At 30.7% G+C, this 17,148-nt stretch overlaps 1 protein-coding gene across 1 annotated transcript in view; it reads right to left on the bottom strand.

Annotated features, from left to right (window-relative positions):
* LOC134234172 (fibrillin-2-like) overlaps positions 1-3,476 on the bottom strand; it is a 32,940-nt gene extending 29,464 nt beyond the window's left edge. Inside the window, 3 exon segments of the mRNA XM_062716232.1 lie at positions 1,117-1,489; positions 3,053-3,198; positions 3,440-3,476. Coding sequence (XP_062572216.1) covers positions 1,117-1,489; positions 3,053-3,198; positions 3,440-3,476 — 556 coding nt within the window.
* Between the last annotated feature and the right edge of the window lie 13,672 nt (positions 3,477-17,148).

Genomic DNA, 17,148 nt, shown 5'->3' with positions numbered 1-17,148 from the left:
TAAGAAATAATTAAAAGGTTAAAATATCCATAAAAAGCTGTAGCCTCTTCTGCTTTGATAATCATTAATAAGCTCCCAGGATATCAATTTAAAAATATTGATCTTGACATATATGTAAAAGGGAATCAAATTTAACTCATGTCTTGTTCTTCACAAAAATTAAATAGAAAGGAATTTAAAAAATTATGTACATAATACCTCAATTGTTAAAAAGATCAACACCTCTGCCAAAAGTACAGAAAACCATCTTTTATGAGAAAATGAGCAACATTATAGTTTTGTTTGATAGGAAAAATCTTATAGGCGAAAAATTGAAGTGATCAAGGTGGAATTGCTTTCAAAGAAAATCAGTGTTTGATTGCATCATACAATCATATTGAATGCTAGCAAGATTTTATACTTTTCAGGGTGGGGGGGGGGGGGGGGGGGGGGGGGGGGGGAAATATTTTACATTTGTAAAATAAGTATGAAAATATAATCGTTAAGTCACATATACATGATATTAATGTAATAAAATTACTGAAAAAATTGGGGGAGGATGTGGGCATCATTGGTAAAAACTTACAATTAAGAAAGAATTTGTAAAGTAATAAACTGGAGGAGCGGTTTTTAAGCGAGGTTCAAGTTGAGTTCACTAAAATATAAAAAAAAATATTCAAGCTCACAAGTCCATTGAAAAAAAGAAATGGGGGGAGGGAGCAGAGCAAACACGGACCTCCAAAATATTAGATGTAAGATCAGGTGCTAGGAGGAGAAAACTTCCATAATCGGTCGGTCACACATATCGTGTCGTGTTCGGACAAAAGATAAAAATCTGTAGTCAATTCGGTCTGGGAACAATTAATGGCCTAATAATTTTATGATACAAAAGTCAATATTCGACTTAACATTACATTGTATTTTCTAACGAAGTTTTTGTTTCAGCTAAAGGATTTGCGAAATGTTGGCTATATGTAAAAGTTTTAATACTCTTGTTCCTTCAACTTATTTGTCTATTGCTTGTCTCGTTTAAGTAAAAGCATTCTCTTGTGAATTGAGAAAAATGGGAGACTTTAACTCCATAAACAGGTAATAATTGTATATTGTTACATAAATAAAAAAGAGTTAACAACTCACCATTCAGAAGCAAAAAGTACACTAGGAGTCCGATCCCGAACCCGATGATCAAAGCCAGGAGTAAGAGGAGAATAACTGTACAAATCCGACGGCGCCTTCTCCGTCTTATTTCTTTTTGTGTCTTTTTATCCAGCTCATTAATCGAACTGGGAGGAGAGTTTTTTGAAATAATTCCCACATTGTCCGCATAATGCACTTTATGTGACTGACTACTGTGATGAAGACCTGCAGAAGTGTGTCCGTTCACTTTATATTTGCTGCCCGTATTCAAGTATTCTGAATTAACGGATTTATCCGCAATGTGATGCCGGGAAAAATTGTTATACACTGTCACATTTCCAAACTTATCATCATCGAAATGAATTACTCCAGGCTAAAATAAAAAAAAAGATATTTGTAATTCTTTTTCACACTATATTTAGGATTTTCTTTTTACTCTAATTCCTACTTGTAAACAATTAATCATTAAAGGTGCCTTTGAAATGTTACATTCATAGGTTTGAAAAGGAACAAAAGCTTATAGGCATATTAAATCCATAGTTGTAATTAGATCAATTTGAAAATATATTATGGAAAGAATAGTATTCACCTTACAAAGTAAACTATAAAATAATATTATGCCAATCATATCTGATTACTTCAGAAGCGAAACATTTCATATAGAGAGATATGTTTTGAGTTTCAGTAGCTGTTGACTAAAACACGAAGTTTTTTTATACGATATCAGTATATCTTGAAGTAAATGGACAAAAAAAATAAATTTAATTGTTTAATTATTTAGATATTGTCTGGAATCAGTGCAAACATTCACAAACATTTTTAAAACAAAATTCAAAATGTTCCTTTGTAATGAAACAAAACCTTCATCTTTAAGGTCTTATTCTGTGCTTGTGTCTTTTAATTTAAAAATTAGAATATGAATTAAAAAAGTAAATTAAATTAAAAAAAGATACTTCTTAGGAGGAAAATGTTTTGAATTCTTCCATTATTTTTCTTTTTCTTTATTCAATCATACAAACATTGAATTGTCCTTAAAAAGTACACCAAACTTTTACCTTGAATGAAAGCAAGTTTTTTTTTTATCATTTCATTTGGTTAAAGGCGTTAAAAAATAATCATCAATATCTCAATTTAAGAATATCATTTTCATGAATTTCTCCAAATAAAAAAAGAATCCAGAAAATATCTTGTATTTCATCTTTGTCTAAGTATTTTGCCCCCGTGGTAAAATTTTTGCAAACATTTTAACTGTTGATATTAAATCCAAAAATTGCTGCAAGCAAATATTCATTATAGGTATTAATTCATACACAGTATTCTTCTGATATCCTAAATTTCTACAGTGTCGTATTTTGATTGAAGTAATGGAAATTTAATGTGTCAAGAAGCATCTCAGGGGGATAATTTATCGAACCCAAATGGACTGATCATCCATCTGATACACCTGGTCAATCAGATAATAAGACCACGGGATAATGGCTATAGCTGTCATGCAGGCGATGCCCTGCTACACACTTTCCATTCTTCGTGTCCTTATTTCATTACCTCTTTTCCTCTACCTACATATGTTGATGTACTTTTCCCTTGACAAATTCTAAGGTAGAAAGTTTTTTCCCCAAAGAAATGTTATATGGATGATTCAGTCAGATAATTTATTTTATTGTTAATAATTTCTCTTGTATAGCCAGTTCTGTGTCTTCTCTTTTACCAAATCGACCTTACAATTTTTGTTTCTTTGAAACTTTCGTAAGTAAAGAGACTCGGTTAATATCTTGCCTCTTTCCTGTGGGACAAAGAAAAATCGTTTTCAAATATCTTGCTACCTCATCCAGTTAAACCAATCTTTCTTCTTCGCTTTCTGATTCTCCTTTGTAAGCAGACCCTTATTCCCCCGCGTCCTGAAGACCCCCCTCCCCCTTCACTATAGACCACTTACCGATTCGTCCTCGGGACCCCCCTCACTGGAGGACCTATCTGCCTCCTCCCCACTGGACTGTCTGATAATGACCTGGTCCTCCGCCATTCGGCTGATCCACTCCGGTTCTCCCTCCATCCTCACGGCGCCTCTCTTCTGTTTATCATCTGAAAATTGTCCAACATAGACCAACATTAAATTCATTGTCCATTTATTTTGTTTGTGTTTCTTAAAGTTAATTCAGTAAAGAAATTTTGACGTTGAGGAAGACATTATTGTTCTCCGTTTGTAATTGGTCTTGAATTATCAGCTATATCAATTTTACGTACCATAAATACATTTCTGTACAATACAATCAGATAAACTTAAATACAATGTTTTCAAAAATGACGTCTTGGAATAACTTACTCCATGGCACAGTTATGTATTTGGTTTTCTTTTCCATTCGGCAACATCGAGAGATTTCTGAAAGCGAGATTGTTTAAGCTATAATTGAAAATTTTATACGATATCCTTTTTGGAGTCGTATTTGAGCTAATGCTTAAAAAGTGCTACACACTGTCTCTCTCTCTCCCTCTTAATATTAACATCTCAACAATTAATTCAACTGTCTTACATACATGTGGCTAACATTCATTTTGTGTGGATATTTCGTAATTTGATATAATACTAACATATCTCAAATCTATTGCAATGCTACAAAAAAGGTATACACTGATTGTCTTTTTTAAAATACCTGTTCACAATGTTTCTGAGAGTTTCATTATTTTGTCGTCATATTGTAGATATTGTATGTTATACAACTACCAGCGTATAATGAAGAAAGACAAAGTATCAGCATATGATGTAGAAATACAATGTATCAGCACATAATGTAGAAATATAAAGTATCAGCATACATGTATAATGTAGAAAAGCAAAGTAACAGTTAATAATTTGGAAAGACAAAACATCAGCATTTAATGATGAAAGACAACGTACATAAGCTTAAAATATTGAAGGAAGACAAGGTATCGGTATATAATGTAGAAAAACAAACTATCAGCATATAATGTCGAAAGACAAAGTACCAGACTGAGCAAAAAATGGGGGAAACAAAGTATCAGCATTTAATGAAGAAATATAAAACATAATTATATAATGAAGAAAAACAAAATATCAGTATACAGAAGAAAACAAAATTCAGCATACGATGTAGAAAGACAAAGTTTCAGCACATAATGAAGAACGAAAAAGTATCAGCATATGATGAAGAAATACAAAGTTTCAGCATATGATGTAGAACGACAAAGTATCAGCATATGATGTAGAATGACAAAGTATCAGCATATGATGTAGAATGACAAAGTATCAGCATATGATGTAGAAATACAAAGTATCAGCATATGATGTAGAAATACAAAGTATCAGCATATGATGTAGAATGATAAAGTATCAGCATATGATGTAGAAATACAAAGTATCTGACAGCATATGATGTAGAATGACAAAGTATCAGCATATGATGTAGAATGACAAAGTTTCAGCATATGATGTAGAATGACAGACTTTAAGCATAAGCACAAAATGAAGAAAGACAAAGTATCAGTATACAGAAGAAAGACAAAATATCAGCACATACTAGTAATATAGAAAGACAAAGTACATCAGCTTATAATAATGATGAAACACAAAGTATCAGCTTATGATAATGAAGAAATACAAAGAATCAGCACTTAATGAAGAAAGTTTCAGTATATGATGAAAAAGTCTCATCACCACATGAATTTATCCATATAATACAGTTGACGCCTTCTGTTAGTCATCATTAGATACACTGTACATTATATCTCTCTTTAATGAGAATCAGACAACGTCCTACCGGTAATTATTACATTTTCAGTTTTTTTCTTTACAGAAATAAAAATTCAAATTTGTTACGTTATCCTTTTATTTTCAATAAAAAAAAACTGCATCTAGACAAGACAGTGAATGCAGAGCAGTAAATGACTGAATTTCCTTCTATAGGTAATAATTGACTTGATCAAACAACCATCACTCACCGTGTAACATTCAATTTACGCTATGTTTGCAAGCATTTGTAGATCGCCAAAAAATAATGTCACATAATATTAACTCAAGTTGTTTATCAAATAGATTATATACAAAACTCAAGTAAATCACTGGGAAAATCGCAAACATAAAACTATGCAAAATGAAACATAGCAGTGTTTTGTAAAGTCATTAAAAAAAATTGTGATACACAGAAAAAAAAAATCACTGCATAGCATCTGGATAGAGTTCAATGCAAACTGCTTTTTTCAAATTGATTGCAAATAAATTTAAAAAAATATTCTTACCCTTCACGTTTTCAAATGCATGACTTTGCTACATGTACAAGAACATTTAAAACAATTGTACAATGATACTCCTATATAACAAAACAAAACATCCTTTCAAGGCAAGAAAAACAAAATTAATCTAAAGATACATGTAGTGCATAAATATTCTTTTTGTCTTGTATTGTTTACAAGAACAGCTATACCTTCTGTTGATAAACTGGCTGCCTAAAATTTTGCTAGTGGACAAGAATTATCGTTCCGTTAAAATCTTTATCGTAGGATCTGTATATATTTATTCTATATGAAAAAAATGTATGTTGATATGAAACAAAAGACGCAGTAAAATTCAACGATTTTTAACGAGAACCTCTAGGCAGCGACTCACGCACGAGAAAACTGTTCATTGGAGCAGACGGCGGATGTGGCCGGTAAACAGGGGGGTGCTTACTCCCTCAGGGCCCCTGATCTCACCTCTGATGAATTTAGAGGTCCGAATTTGTTCTGCTTCCAATTTGTGTTATCTCAATGGACTTTTGAGTCTGATTATTGTTCGTTATCTCTCTTTCATACCTAGTATATTATTATTCATGATGAATCCTAAAATACGAAATGGCATAGAAAAAATAGGCAGATATATAAATAACAGAAAGAAGGAAGATATTACTTTATCATCTCTCCTAATGTTATACGCAATGTATATATTTATCGGGAAAAAAACAAACGATTGGAGCAATCTACTCTTGATTGTATTGTTTTTATAATAGATTTTTAAAATTTCTTTTCTTTTTGCTTTCTTTTCTTTTTTTCTTCTTCAGTTGAAATATTTTGTTACCACGATAAGAATAATTTTTTTTTAAATATTTACAATTTTCTAAAATCGTTAAAAACTTATCAAAATTACCTAAAATTTGTTTTAAAAATGGATCTTCTGCAACTTCAAACAAAAATACAAAAGCCCATGAATGATAAAAAGAAACCTTATTTGCAGTTTTTCGACGCATAGCAAATTATCAATTAGTCTGCCATAAACTGACCGGCAATGTCGTTAAACATGCTATAGAACGACAATTAACAACAGGTCGGTAGTAGTGGCTGACTGGACTGATCAGTCCTGTGTCATCAGAGCGCCATAAAGTTGTCAGTCAAGACTGCAATAGGGAAGAGCACAAAGGGGAGAGAAATCTGTGAACACATGATGGAGCTGGGAACAGGGTGCAAAAATGTCACAGAGCGTCCCAGTCAACTGACACAGGGGCTTCAATATTTTACATATCATGCATATTCCGGAATAATGCCTTTCTTTTTATTCCCAAGTGGGAGGGGGTGCTTCCGGCTTTTTAAAAGAGTAAAATATATTTTTTTTTATCTAGTGGAGAATGATTGTTTTATTTCATCATATGATTGAAGGTATCTAAATGTAACTTTCCTTATCAAATTTATAAGGAAATCCATTCTATTTTTATAATTAATTTTTTCAAAATTGTTCATTATATTTCAAAAGAAAATAGCACTGCTTTGTATCAATTTGGAATATGTATATATAAAGAAAGTTACTTTTATCTGCATAAGTTAGAAACTTATTGATTATAGAAAAACCCGGAAGAGAATTTTGTCAAATATACAGTAATTTCAGACGTTGTTCAAATACACTCTCAAAAATCCTTAAATTTGACCAATTGAAAAAGTAATATGATAATCTAGATACTAGGATGATACACATGCATAAGCATATAGAAACTGCAAAATGTGAAGAAAAATACAATTCACATTTCTATAATTTAGAAAAAGGATCTCATTAATAATACATTTAAATACGGGTGAAAGTTAAATTTATATTTATTATCGACTGAAATAGTTCAACAAACGGTATGCAAATCAATGATCTTAACAACTACTTCGATTTATGTCCTACAAATAATCAATATAAACGTGTAAGATAAAATTTATATATAAAGACTGACATTCTTGTTTTACATGCATAATTTATATATATGACATTTATTTTTCATTTGTTTGTTGGGTACAAATAGAATAGATAATTTCTTGAATAAAATTCTTAAATATAAACCAGTTAAATATATCTAAGTTTAATTATAAAAGACACTTAAATTAATAAAGATGATATACATAGGATAACATTCTAGATGTAAACTAGAGATACTTGTAATAATGACACAACTCAGTCTACCCGCGGGAAATAAAATTCCCAGTAATTAAAATTTGACAATATATACTGTATGACTAAAGATTTGCTAAATAAAAAAATTTAAAGAATAACATGTAAAATTGGTAATAATAGAAGAGAATTTTCAGCAGTTTTCTTGGCAATTAATTAGGAATGTTTTATGAAAATAAAAGATAAATTGAAGAAATCCTAATATCATTTATAATAACAAAGGAAAAATGAATTGCTGCTGAGAATATACGGGATCCGTTTTATATTAAAAGAATCCTGATAAAATAAAGCATTTTACTTACCACCAAGCGAAAGTATGGACCGATACACAAGCGAAAGGCAAAAAAGTCGAAGAGAAGTTTAGAATTTCGTATCTCTCAGTATCATCGAAGCCCGGGGCAAAACTAATTGTTTCTTGTCGCTCAAGTCCAGAATGAAGTCATGTGACCATTCGGTACAAATGAGCGACTATCTCAAAATCTATGTGTCAAAAATTCTAAAATTCCATTGGAATGTTTCTGCAACGCGCAAAGACGTTTTGTTTTGAAAATGACTTTAGTATTAGAATGTCCACAACTAGCCACGGCGTTGAAAAGGGTCTTGGTTTTAATTAATTTTATTGAACCAATCATTTGCAATTCTCTGTTGACACACCTTGGGACAAGACAGTTGCATAGGCGTGAAAATCGCCCGAACATATAGACTGTTCGGACGAAGTATTTAAATATTTGCGCGCTTTCTTTCTTCAACTTTTTTTTGAAGGTGATAATGTTTTGGTAGACTCTGTAAAATCTACGTAAACGTGGCAGAAATATGCTTCCATAAAAATTTTATGGCGTTAGAAAATTTATTTTACTCTGTAGCACTCATTAGAAACAAAATTAAGTTGTATATTTTTTCTTGTCAAAAGATAACGCTAATCAAAATATGGCGGTGTCATGTATTTCAGTTTTAACATTAAGGGTGTCATTCTGTATATATGCGTCATGTACCTATTGTTTGTTTTCATTACTGTTAGATAATATGTACACAGTAACAAGTAACAAGACATAATTATAAGGAGATTTTTACAAATCTTTTATTTAATTTGTAAGTTGTTTAATTTTCTAAATTTTTATTCATTTTATAATTCAAAAAGTTTATATTTCAAAAGATATGTGGAATAAATATAGTCAGAAAATTAAGAAAGTTTGATTTTTTATTTCATGATTCTCTATATATAAATATATTTTTGTCAGTCACATTAAAGTGTTATTCAACTGCTATAAAAGAAACAGGCGTGAAGGGCTTATCTGGCCAAGAAAAACAAGCCCGTTAATGTGTTTAATTCCTTTACTATCCGTGTCTCGTAGTCCTATCCTCGCTTCATGATTTCATGTTACGTATTATCTCACTCCAAAGTAAATTAACAACTTTGTTAAATTGTCTTTGATTTACCGCTGGGCCTATGCCTCATCCACCCACAGAAAAATAAAAGATCGGGTTCGGTAGTTTTGGTGGCTAAATGGAGGGCGATATCATGATGTTGAATCTCTTCCTATCTTGTTTAGCATCTCCCGTATAAATTCCATTATTGACCCGCCCCTAGGCATAAGTCACTGTTGCGAAACTTGTTTAGAACCTGTCGAAGTTCATCAATAAATGACCAAACAAAATGAAATAACTCCCTGACTAATACCTGAATTTTGAAAGAGGAATTTGCAATAACTTTCTAGATTTTGTGTTGATTCCTCGGCCAGACTCCTTGCCAAGTACCTACCCTAAATTTATGTAACTTGATTTTTTGGTATTTATCAAGAATATATAAAATTAATTTGAACAGTTACATGTACCCGAGTATATGTGGGAGATATAAGATAACGAAAATACAATTTAATTAATGGTCCATGAATTGACAACTGATTTAAAGAGAACAACTTCATTTACAAAGGACAATGTTGAGAATTAAAATTTGCAAATGCAAAAGAAGTAAGAAAATAATCAAACATAACAGGACTTTATAGAAAGGTCATTCAAATACTAGTACAGAAAAAAAAACATTGTCAGAAATAACCTCTAGTAAAATTTCCGCATTTAACCGATTTTAAAAAAAAATACTGTACAAGTATCTTTGTTTCAGAAAAAAATGAATGATGAAGACCCTAGATTTTGAAATGATTTATATACGATGCTATAATGAATTCTTTTTTGCTGAGTACATATCACTATTCGTTTTACATTGTTTACAACTGTGTGAAGTACATGTACTATGATTGTGGTACGGACAAATTGACATGCCTGTAACCTCATTAACCTTAACAAAGTAACTAACATGCTTTTTAATTGTACATGTCTTGTTTTACATAAGTAACAATGAAATGTGACATCCCTAACGTTTCTTAGTGTTATATCATATATTAACAAAGTCCTATAACTCTGTCAAACATGACCTTCCTAATCGTCCTACTGTTGAGTCATCATTTTCTGGATAGATTTGTATATTAACCTGCAAAGAAACCGCAAGCATTTTTTTCGTAAAATGAAAGACAGCTGAAGAATTAGCCAACAATTTTTAAATCAAAACACTAATTTTAGAGAAAAAAAAAGCTCAATAACATTTTAAAACATTTACATGTAGAAAATAAGAAAATTCATCTCATTAAATTAGTTTTCACAGATGCAGAAAATTTCTATCAAAAATTTAAAACTCCTGTGTTTCAAAAAAATATTCTCTACCGTTTTTCTTCAAATTAAAATTACTTAATATTATTGATATTAATATATTGTCTTTATATATTAACCTTGGATTATATAAATTGAAAAAGACTGTAATTCGACATTGAGTTGAGTTAAAAAAATAAAAAAGAAGAAAATAACACATTAATGATTAACGCCATTTGTACCAACAAGTATCCAATTTTTCATATACTAGGGTGTTATAATATCAATCAATACCACCAGACATTTCCGTTGCGCTGGTTGTAATTCTGTTCAGCAATCATTGGTATTACAAGGAAATATTTTGCTTTTATATTAGAAAGCTCTGAAGGATTTAGAGCAATATCAATATATTATTAACTGTGATGTACATTCGATAGAATGGTCGGAATATTTCAGTATGTAAGTATAGCAATTTTCATTCATATGAAGAAGAGATCCAGTGTTTTTATTTAAAGATTCAAACAAAATGAGTCTTGACCGTGTGTACAGAAAAGAAATATTTTTGTTCCTTCCAATTAAAGGGTTTGTTCCCATCTCGCCTTAACTGTAAAATTTAGCATTCCCATTTCGCCTTAGTAAGCTCTCAGGTGAATTAAGGTGATAAAGATTAATATATTTAGCATAAAGTATTTTTTGGTATTAAATGTATTGTTTCATTCACTGTATTCATAAATTTCCATTAACTGTTAAAATTCAATCTAAAAATTTTTATCTTTTAAATTTTTATATCATACCAGTGATAATATTAACAAATACTAAAATTCCCATTTCGCCTTAGTACTTTGTAACTTTTTCTTACCTGTATTTGAAACGGGAACACACCAGTTAAGGTAGGAATCTTCTTTGGTTTCTGACTGGATGAAATATTCAATGTATAATTTATTTGCTTAATTATGTCTTATATATTTAGGTGAAAGAGATTTAAAAGACCATATTTTTCTTTCCTCATCACAATTGTACAACTTTAAATAGAAATGGTAAATTGTGTTCGAAAACTAGCAGGGACTGTATTTTTGGCGGAATGGTGGCGTATTAAAATATCTTCTTTTCTGCTTCTCAAAATTATTATAAAACTACGAATTTAGTTATAATTTTTACACAATCAAAAACTACAAGAATTTTTCAAATGTTGGCTGACTTAATAATAAGGAATTAAAGTTTTAAAATATATCAAATAAATATGAATTTCCAAACAATCTACAATTATGTTAGCTTTAAAAAAAAAAAGCTTAAACTCCAAGTACAGATATGAGCCAAAAATCCATAGAAAGTGTTTTCACTCTCTTACTAAACGGTCAAAACTTTTCATTTTGATATCATTTTGTATCTCTATATGACTGCTTTACCATATGTGAAAATGAGAAAAATTTAAATATAGGGCGCAAATAAAAATAACTTAAATATCCTAAAAGATTAAGAAAAACAGAGAAAATTCGGATTAGCCAAAATCCATTTTTGTTAAACTATTTGTGTCACTTTGATAATATCATCTAATAGATCCTATATGGTAATATCTTTTTATGCAAAAAGAAAAACATTTAATCTATTGAAATAGAAGACCCTATCTCATGATTGGATGCAGTTAATTTTATTCTTCATGACCAGGGAAAAGGTGATGACCTTGACCTGACCTTGACTCTAATATAAAACGGTCAAAACTAATCTTACTAATACCATCACTTAGTAATATTGTCTTCTTGGTTCTGTGAAAATTTCATTAATTTTTAAATACAAGAAACACAGTTTTGTGTGAGAAGAATCCTACCTTATGGTCTTTAGCTTTAATTGATATGTGTTTTCAGTTAAATTAAGACTTGCTAATTTTTAAAAAATAATGAGAACAAAGGTGTGTGTGGACAGACGGACATGACAAAAACTATATACCCCCGAATCTTCTATTACGGTGCATAAAAATTATCCTATAGCTAGCTTAACTACTTCAATTGACGGAAGGGATGTGTTTTTAGCCACGCTTGTTTGGAAAACGGGCGGGGGGGGGGGGGGGTCCCGTGTGTGTGTGGGGACATTCCCATTGCGAAGGAAAAAATGTACTAGGGAGAAAAAAAAATGAAGAAGAAAGACACATGTTATACTTTCTCTCTCCACTTATTTGTGCAAAGTACGTCAACTATAAACACACGAAGAATAAAATCTAACCATAAGATGTATATTAAAGATATACTACAAGTGGAGTCTTTGATTTTATACTTGCGATATACCATACACTTATTTGATATCAGAAATAATGTCCATGCACAGGAATACCATGCAGTAAACCGTTTATATAGAGTGTGACGGACTTGTTAAGGAAGAAGACAGGTTGTCATTTATTTTACCTGTAGAGGTGAGTGGGGCAAAGTAAACTTTTCAAGTGATTTAATGTTAATTTTTCGAACAAATTTTCTACTATTTTTTTTTTTATCTCTTATTCAGAATTAAATCGACGGTACCGCCAACAAGTGAAAAAATTATCGAAAAGATTCATCATCTCCTACGCCTCATTTGCGAAAAATGAGGCAAAGGAAGCACAATTACATTTTCTGGTAAAATATATTTTTAAGTTTCAAACGGCATCCCTTAAGTCGATCTTTTAATAAAAGGAGTTGTTATTTAAGTTTTCCCACGTCTTACCAAAATCGATTAAACGCAATCCCCAGAAGCCCGTGAGAAAATTTTAATAAACGTAAATCAGAATGAATCAGAGTGGGTAACCACCCACATATGTATTGCAGAAGTTAGTTATCGATTTAAATTTATGAAAAAATAAAGAAGATGAGTGAACAACGCGTGCAGAATGAGTCTGATGCGACAACATGAAAGTGAAAAATTTAATCTCAATTATACAAATTTTCTTTGATGTTTCATCTAACATTTGAATATACTCTAGGTAAAATCTTCACAACTTGCAAAAATCTCACCAAGAATGAAATTACATATATTTGCCTATGAAATAGCATACTCACACTTACCGTCTGGGAGGGCAAAAAGGATCATTTTCTTACAGAAAACACAGTTTGCTTTATTTTTATGCCCTCCTTCGAAGAAGGGAGGGCATATTGCTTCGCTGTTGTCTGTCGGTCGGTCTGTCGGTCCACCAAGTTTCCGTTCATTTTCTTCACAACCATTGCACTTACTCAAATGAAATTATAGGTATGCAGATTTATCATATTAAGAATATCTATGTCAAGTTATGTTTTGGGTACGATCGAGCCATTTTTGACAGAGATATGCCCTTTGGACTTAAAAAAATTCCAATTATTTGAAGTTTCCGTTCATTTTCCTCACAGAGGTTGCACATACTGAAATGAAAAATATAAAGATTTATCATATAAATATCTAGGTCAAGTCTGTTTTGGGTACTGTCACACTTAGATTTTGACTGTTTTTACATTTTTGTATAAATTCATTCAGTCGCATATAAAGCCTCTATCAACGCGTTAATATTATTATTTAATAATTATATTTTACATTTTAAGATATGTGTCACGTATTTTCCTTAATTCAATAGTTTCTGATTGTTGTATAAATATTTAATATTTTGTTTACTTCATGGTTCAAACTTATTTTTTTTAAATTGTGACATCTGAGTCTAATTGTATTTGATTATGTTTTAATCTTTGATGTACATGTAATTATTTTTTCTCACTGTCAGACAGATGTAATCCAATTAATTAATCAGTTCCAAGATGTCATAAGCGAGTACCTTGTTTTCTCATGTTGAGTTGTTTTCGCTTCAAATTGTTTATAACTGTCATTTAATTATCATTACTCCTTAATTGCCTTTTCACTAATTGTTATCTTAAAATCTTGAGTTTAATTTTTGATTGGTTCGTTTTCAAAACCTATTTCTTTAAATTGGGCAAGAGTTGGGAAATGCGCATCCATTCTATGATTGCGCTAATAAAGACATAACATTTATATTTCCCACTCTTTCTATTTCTAGGTATGTACTTGTATTTTAATTATTTACTTTCATTTTTCTTTTATATGAATTTAATGTATATTGGAATTAATTAAGATTTGAATTAGTACACTGAAAAAAAATTAATTATGGGTTTTGTAAATACGCTTATTGCATTTATATCTTGTTTAATTATTTTGACAATTTTAAATATAGTTAGCTAAAGGGAAATAAGACATATCAACAGGTACAACTCTTCTATGTAGGGAGAAAGAATTTTTGTAATTCTTAAATATGTAAATCGTTTTCAGAAGTGCATAATGACGAGCAAAAATTCTATTCTTAAAACTTTGTAAGAGTTCAAAATTTGTTAGCGATATGTAAATAATTATCTCTCTATTCCTAGCTGAATTAATTAATATTTCATTTTTTTTTATGTCTATAATGTCAAATAATTTGTACACTGTTTTATTGTGAAAGTTGCTGTTTTTTCTGTCACATCCGGTCATCATTAATGTTTTTATGTATATATTTATTTCAACTTGACCGTGTTACTTTAATTTAAGGCTGTCTAAAATTAAAACTATGTTTAACGTCACCCGCGCGCGTAGGTTTATGAGAAATTCGTCTTTGAAAAAAACAAACAATTCAGAATTCCGTATGTCCGTTCCGGTTTGGTTCTACAATTAGCGACTAAATTCTGCTTCCCGTAGTGACAGAATGACAATGTGCTTTGATAGCAGCTGTAAAGGCAGTTGGTGTCTTATTAAAGAAAACTAGTGAATTAAAGAGCTTCGAACCATAAATGTAAGTAAACAATAGATGATTTTATGATTGAAGTTAATGACAAAGTATAGTTTTTTGAATTTTTGTCAGTCTTCGAATCACATGTACAGACTGACAGACTCTCAGTTGGTGATTCTGTTGGCTGAACTTTTCATTGTATATTGGAGAGAATCGAAAAACTTTTTTACTGAGTGGAAAGTGTGTCAAAAACCAAGATTTATATACAATAAAAAGCATCATTTAAATCTTATTTAATTTTATTTAATATTAAAAAAATATTTCTGTAAAAATCGAAAGGAACAGTAATGAGTAAGATAATTGATTTCTTCATAATTCATGTACCAGTACAAATAGCTACATTTTTGATAATACTTGTCTTAACCATTTGAGCAGGGAGAAGCTTACCGAAGATAGGGCCTTTCAAGTGAAGTAGAGTAAGGAAAGTGGTTTGGGGTATTCCAAGACGTGAAGAATCCCGTCTTTTGTGTGGAATTCAAGGTATTAAAGATAATCTAACAGCTATCAGTATGGTCCAAATATATATTAGTATTCACACTTTCAAACTTAATGCTAGTAGATCTAGTAATAAGAAAAAATACATAATTCAATTTGAGGATATTTCAACATGAACAGTTTTTTAGATATTGTCATCAATAATTTTAATTGTAGATATTGAGCAACTATTCCCACAAGAAGAAGCATTTGCCTCCAGGGTGCCATGGACGTGTGGCAATATAAATCCAAAGGACAACTGAGGCCTAGTTAAAAGCCACTTTCCTGCACATTCAGTCATAGAGTACATTTTTTGCTAACAATAGGACTCAAACTGATTTACATACTAAGGAAAAACTCTGCTAGGAAAATTAATCTTTGGTGTCATATCAATTAAATGCTCATATTACTTAATTGTAATGTTTTTAATGTACTGAATAGGTTAATTTGAATAAATTCACAATTGTTTGAAAATTTTGTTTGTTTATTTTTTTCCTCCCTCCCTCGTAGGTTTTGAACTTTAGATGTGACGTTAAACGTAGAATTAACTTTAAACAGCCTAAAGATCCATTCTATGATTGCACTAATAAAGACATAACATTTATATTTCCCACTCTTCGCCTCTATTTCTAGATCAAGGACAAACCTGATTGCAAGGATAGTCTAATTGACAAAAAGAATTGTCTCAAAATACGGATCGGGCTCAGTTATCTAAAACGTACCCAAACCGTGTGAGACAGTACGATTGAGCTGTTTGGGACAGAGTTATGCCCCTTGGACTGGACACTCAAGATTCTAATTGTAGGGTAGTTTAATGCTGTTAGAGTGATCTGCCCTTAGAAGCAATATAGAAAAATGGTTATTTACAGTTACATGTAATTACACTATTTGTAATAGACTAAAGTATGCTTTACATTATATTATACCAAGAATAAGTAATTGAATTCATTATTGTCATTTATCTTCCCAAGTAAACAACAGTGTTTTTGTTCACACATTATCCATTGTCTTGAACATTTTTCATGAAGAGATTAGTCAGCTAACCTATGTTGAAAATGAATCAAATATTCTCAATATGCACACCTTTATATGATATATTTTTCTCCAAGTCGAAAAACCACCCTTTGTTAGTGTTTAGAGCTTCCTTTTAATGGAGAATTTTTTTTACAGATCGTATTTAGTTAATATGAGTAGCAACCTCGAGGATCGTACATTTTGACTAGGGGCCTAGTGGTCAAGAAATAAAATTCAGTGAGTTGTTACCTATTATAGCGAAATTAGATGGTAGATTTGTTTTCACTAACATATTTATCTCTGAGATTTTGTAAGCGAGAAAAAAACCCTTTCCAGATGATTTTTAATATCATTGAATCAAGGAAGAAAACATAGTTAAATTTAAAGGAGGTCATGGGAAAAAATAATTTAATATTAACACTTGATTGAGAAAAAATTGTCATTACAATATACTAGTATAAGCAGATGGATATATTTTTTAAATTACCTAGTAAATTGATGTTACACGCCTTGGTGTTTTTTTTTACAAGGTGTATAATAATCACTTTCATCCGATTATGTCTCTGACCCAAGAATAGTTTCAATAATCTTACTAAAACCTTCGCGACTGGCAAATTAATAAAATTTAATTTTGAGTGTCTTCATTCTTTTCTTGAAATAAGTCTGACATAAGTTTTAGATATAATGGATTACTGTGTATATACCTTTCTTTAGGGAAATATGTGCC

This window comes from Saccostrea cucullata, unplaced genomic scaffold, assembly GCF_032062105.1.
Source record: "Saccostrea cucullata isolate Sc308-1 unplaced genomic scaffold, CSIRO_AGI_Scuc_v1 ctg237, whole genome shotgun sequence".
In the NCBI taxonomy this organism is placed as follows: Eukaryota; Metazoa; Mollusca; class Bivalvia; order Ostreida; family Ostreidae; genus Saccostrea; species Saccostrea cuccullata.
The sequence above is the reverse complement of the archived record's forward strand: the minus strand, read 5'-3'. Positions and strand labels throughout refer to the sequence as shown.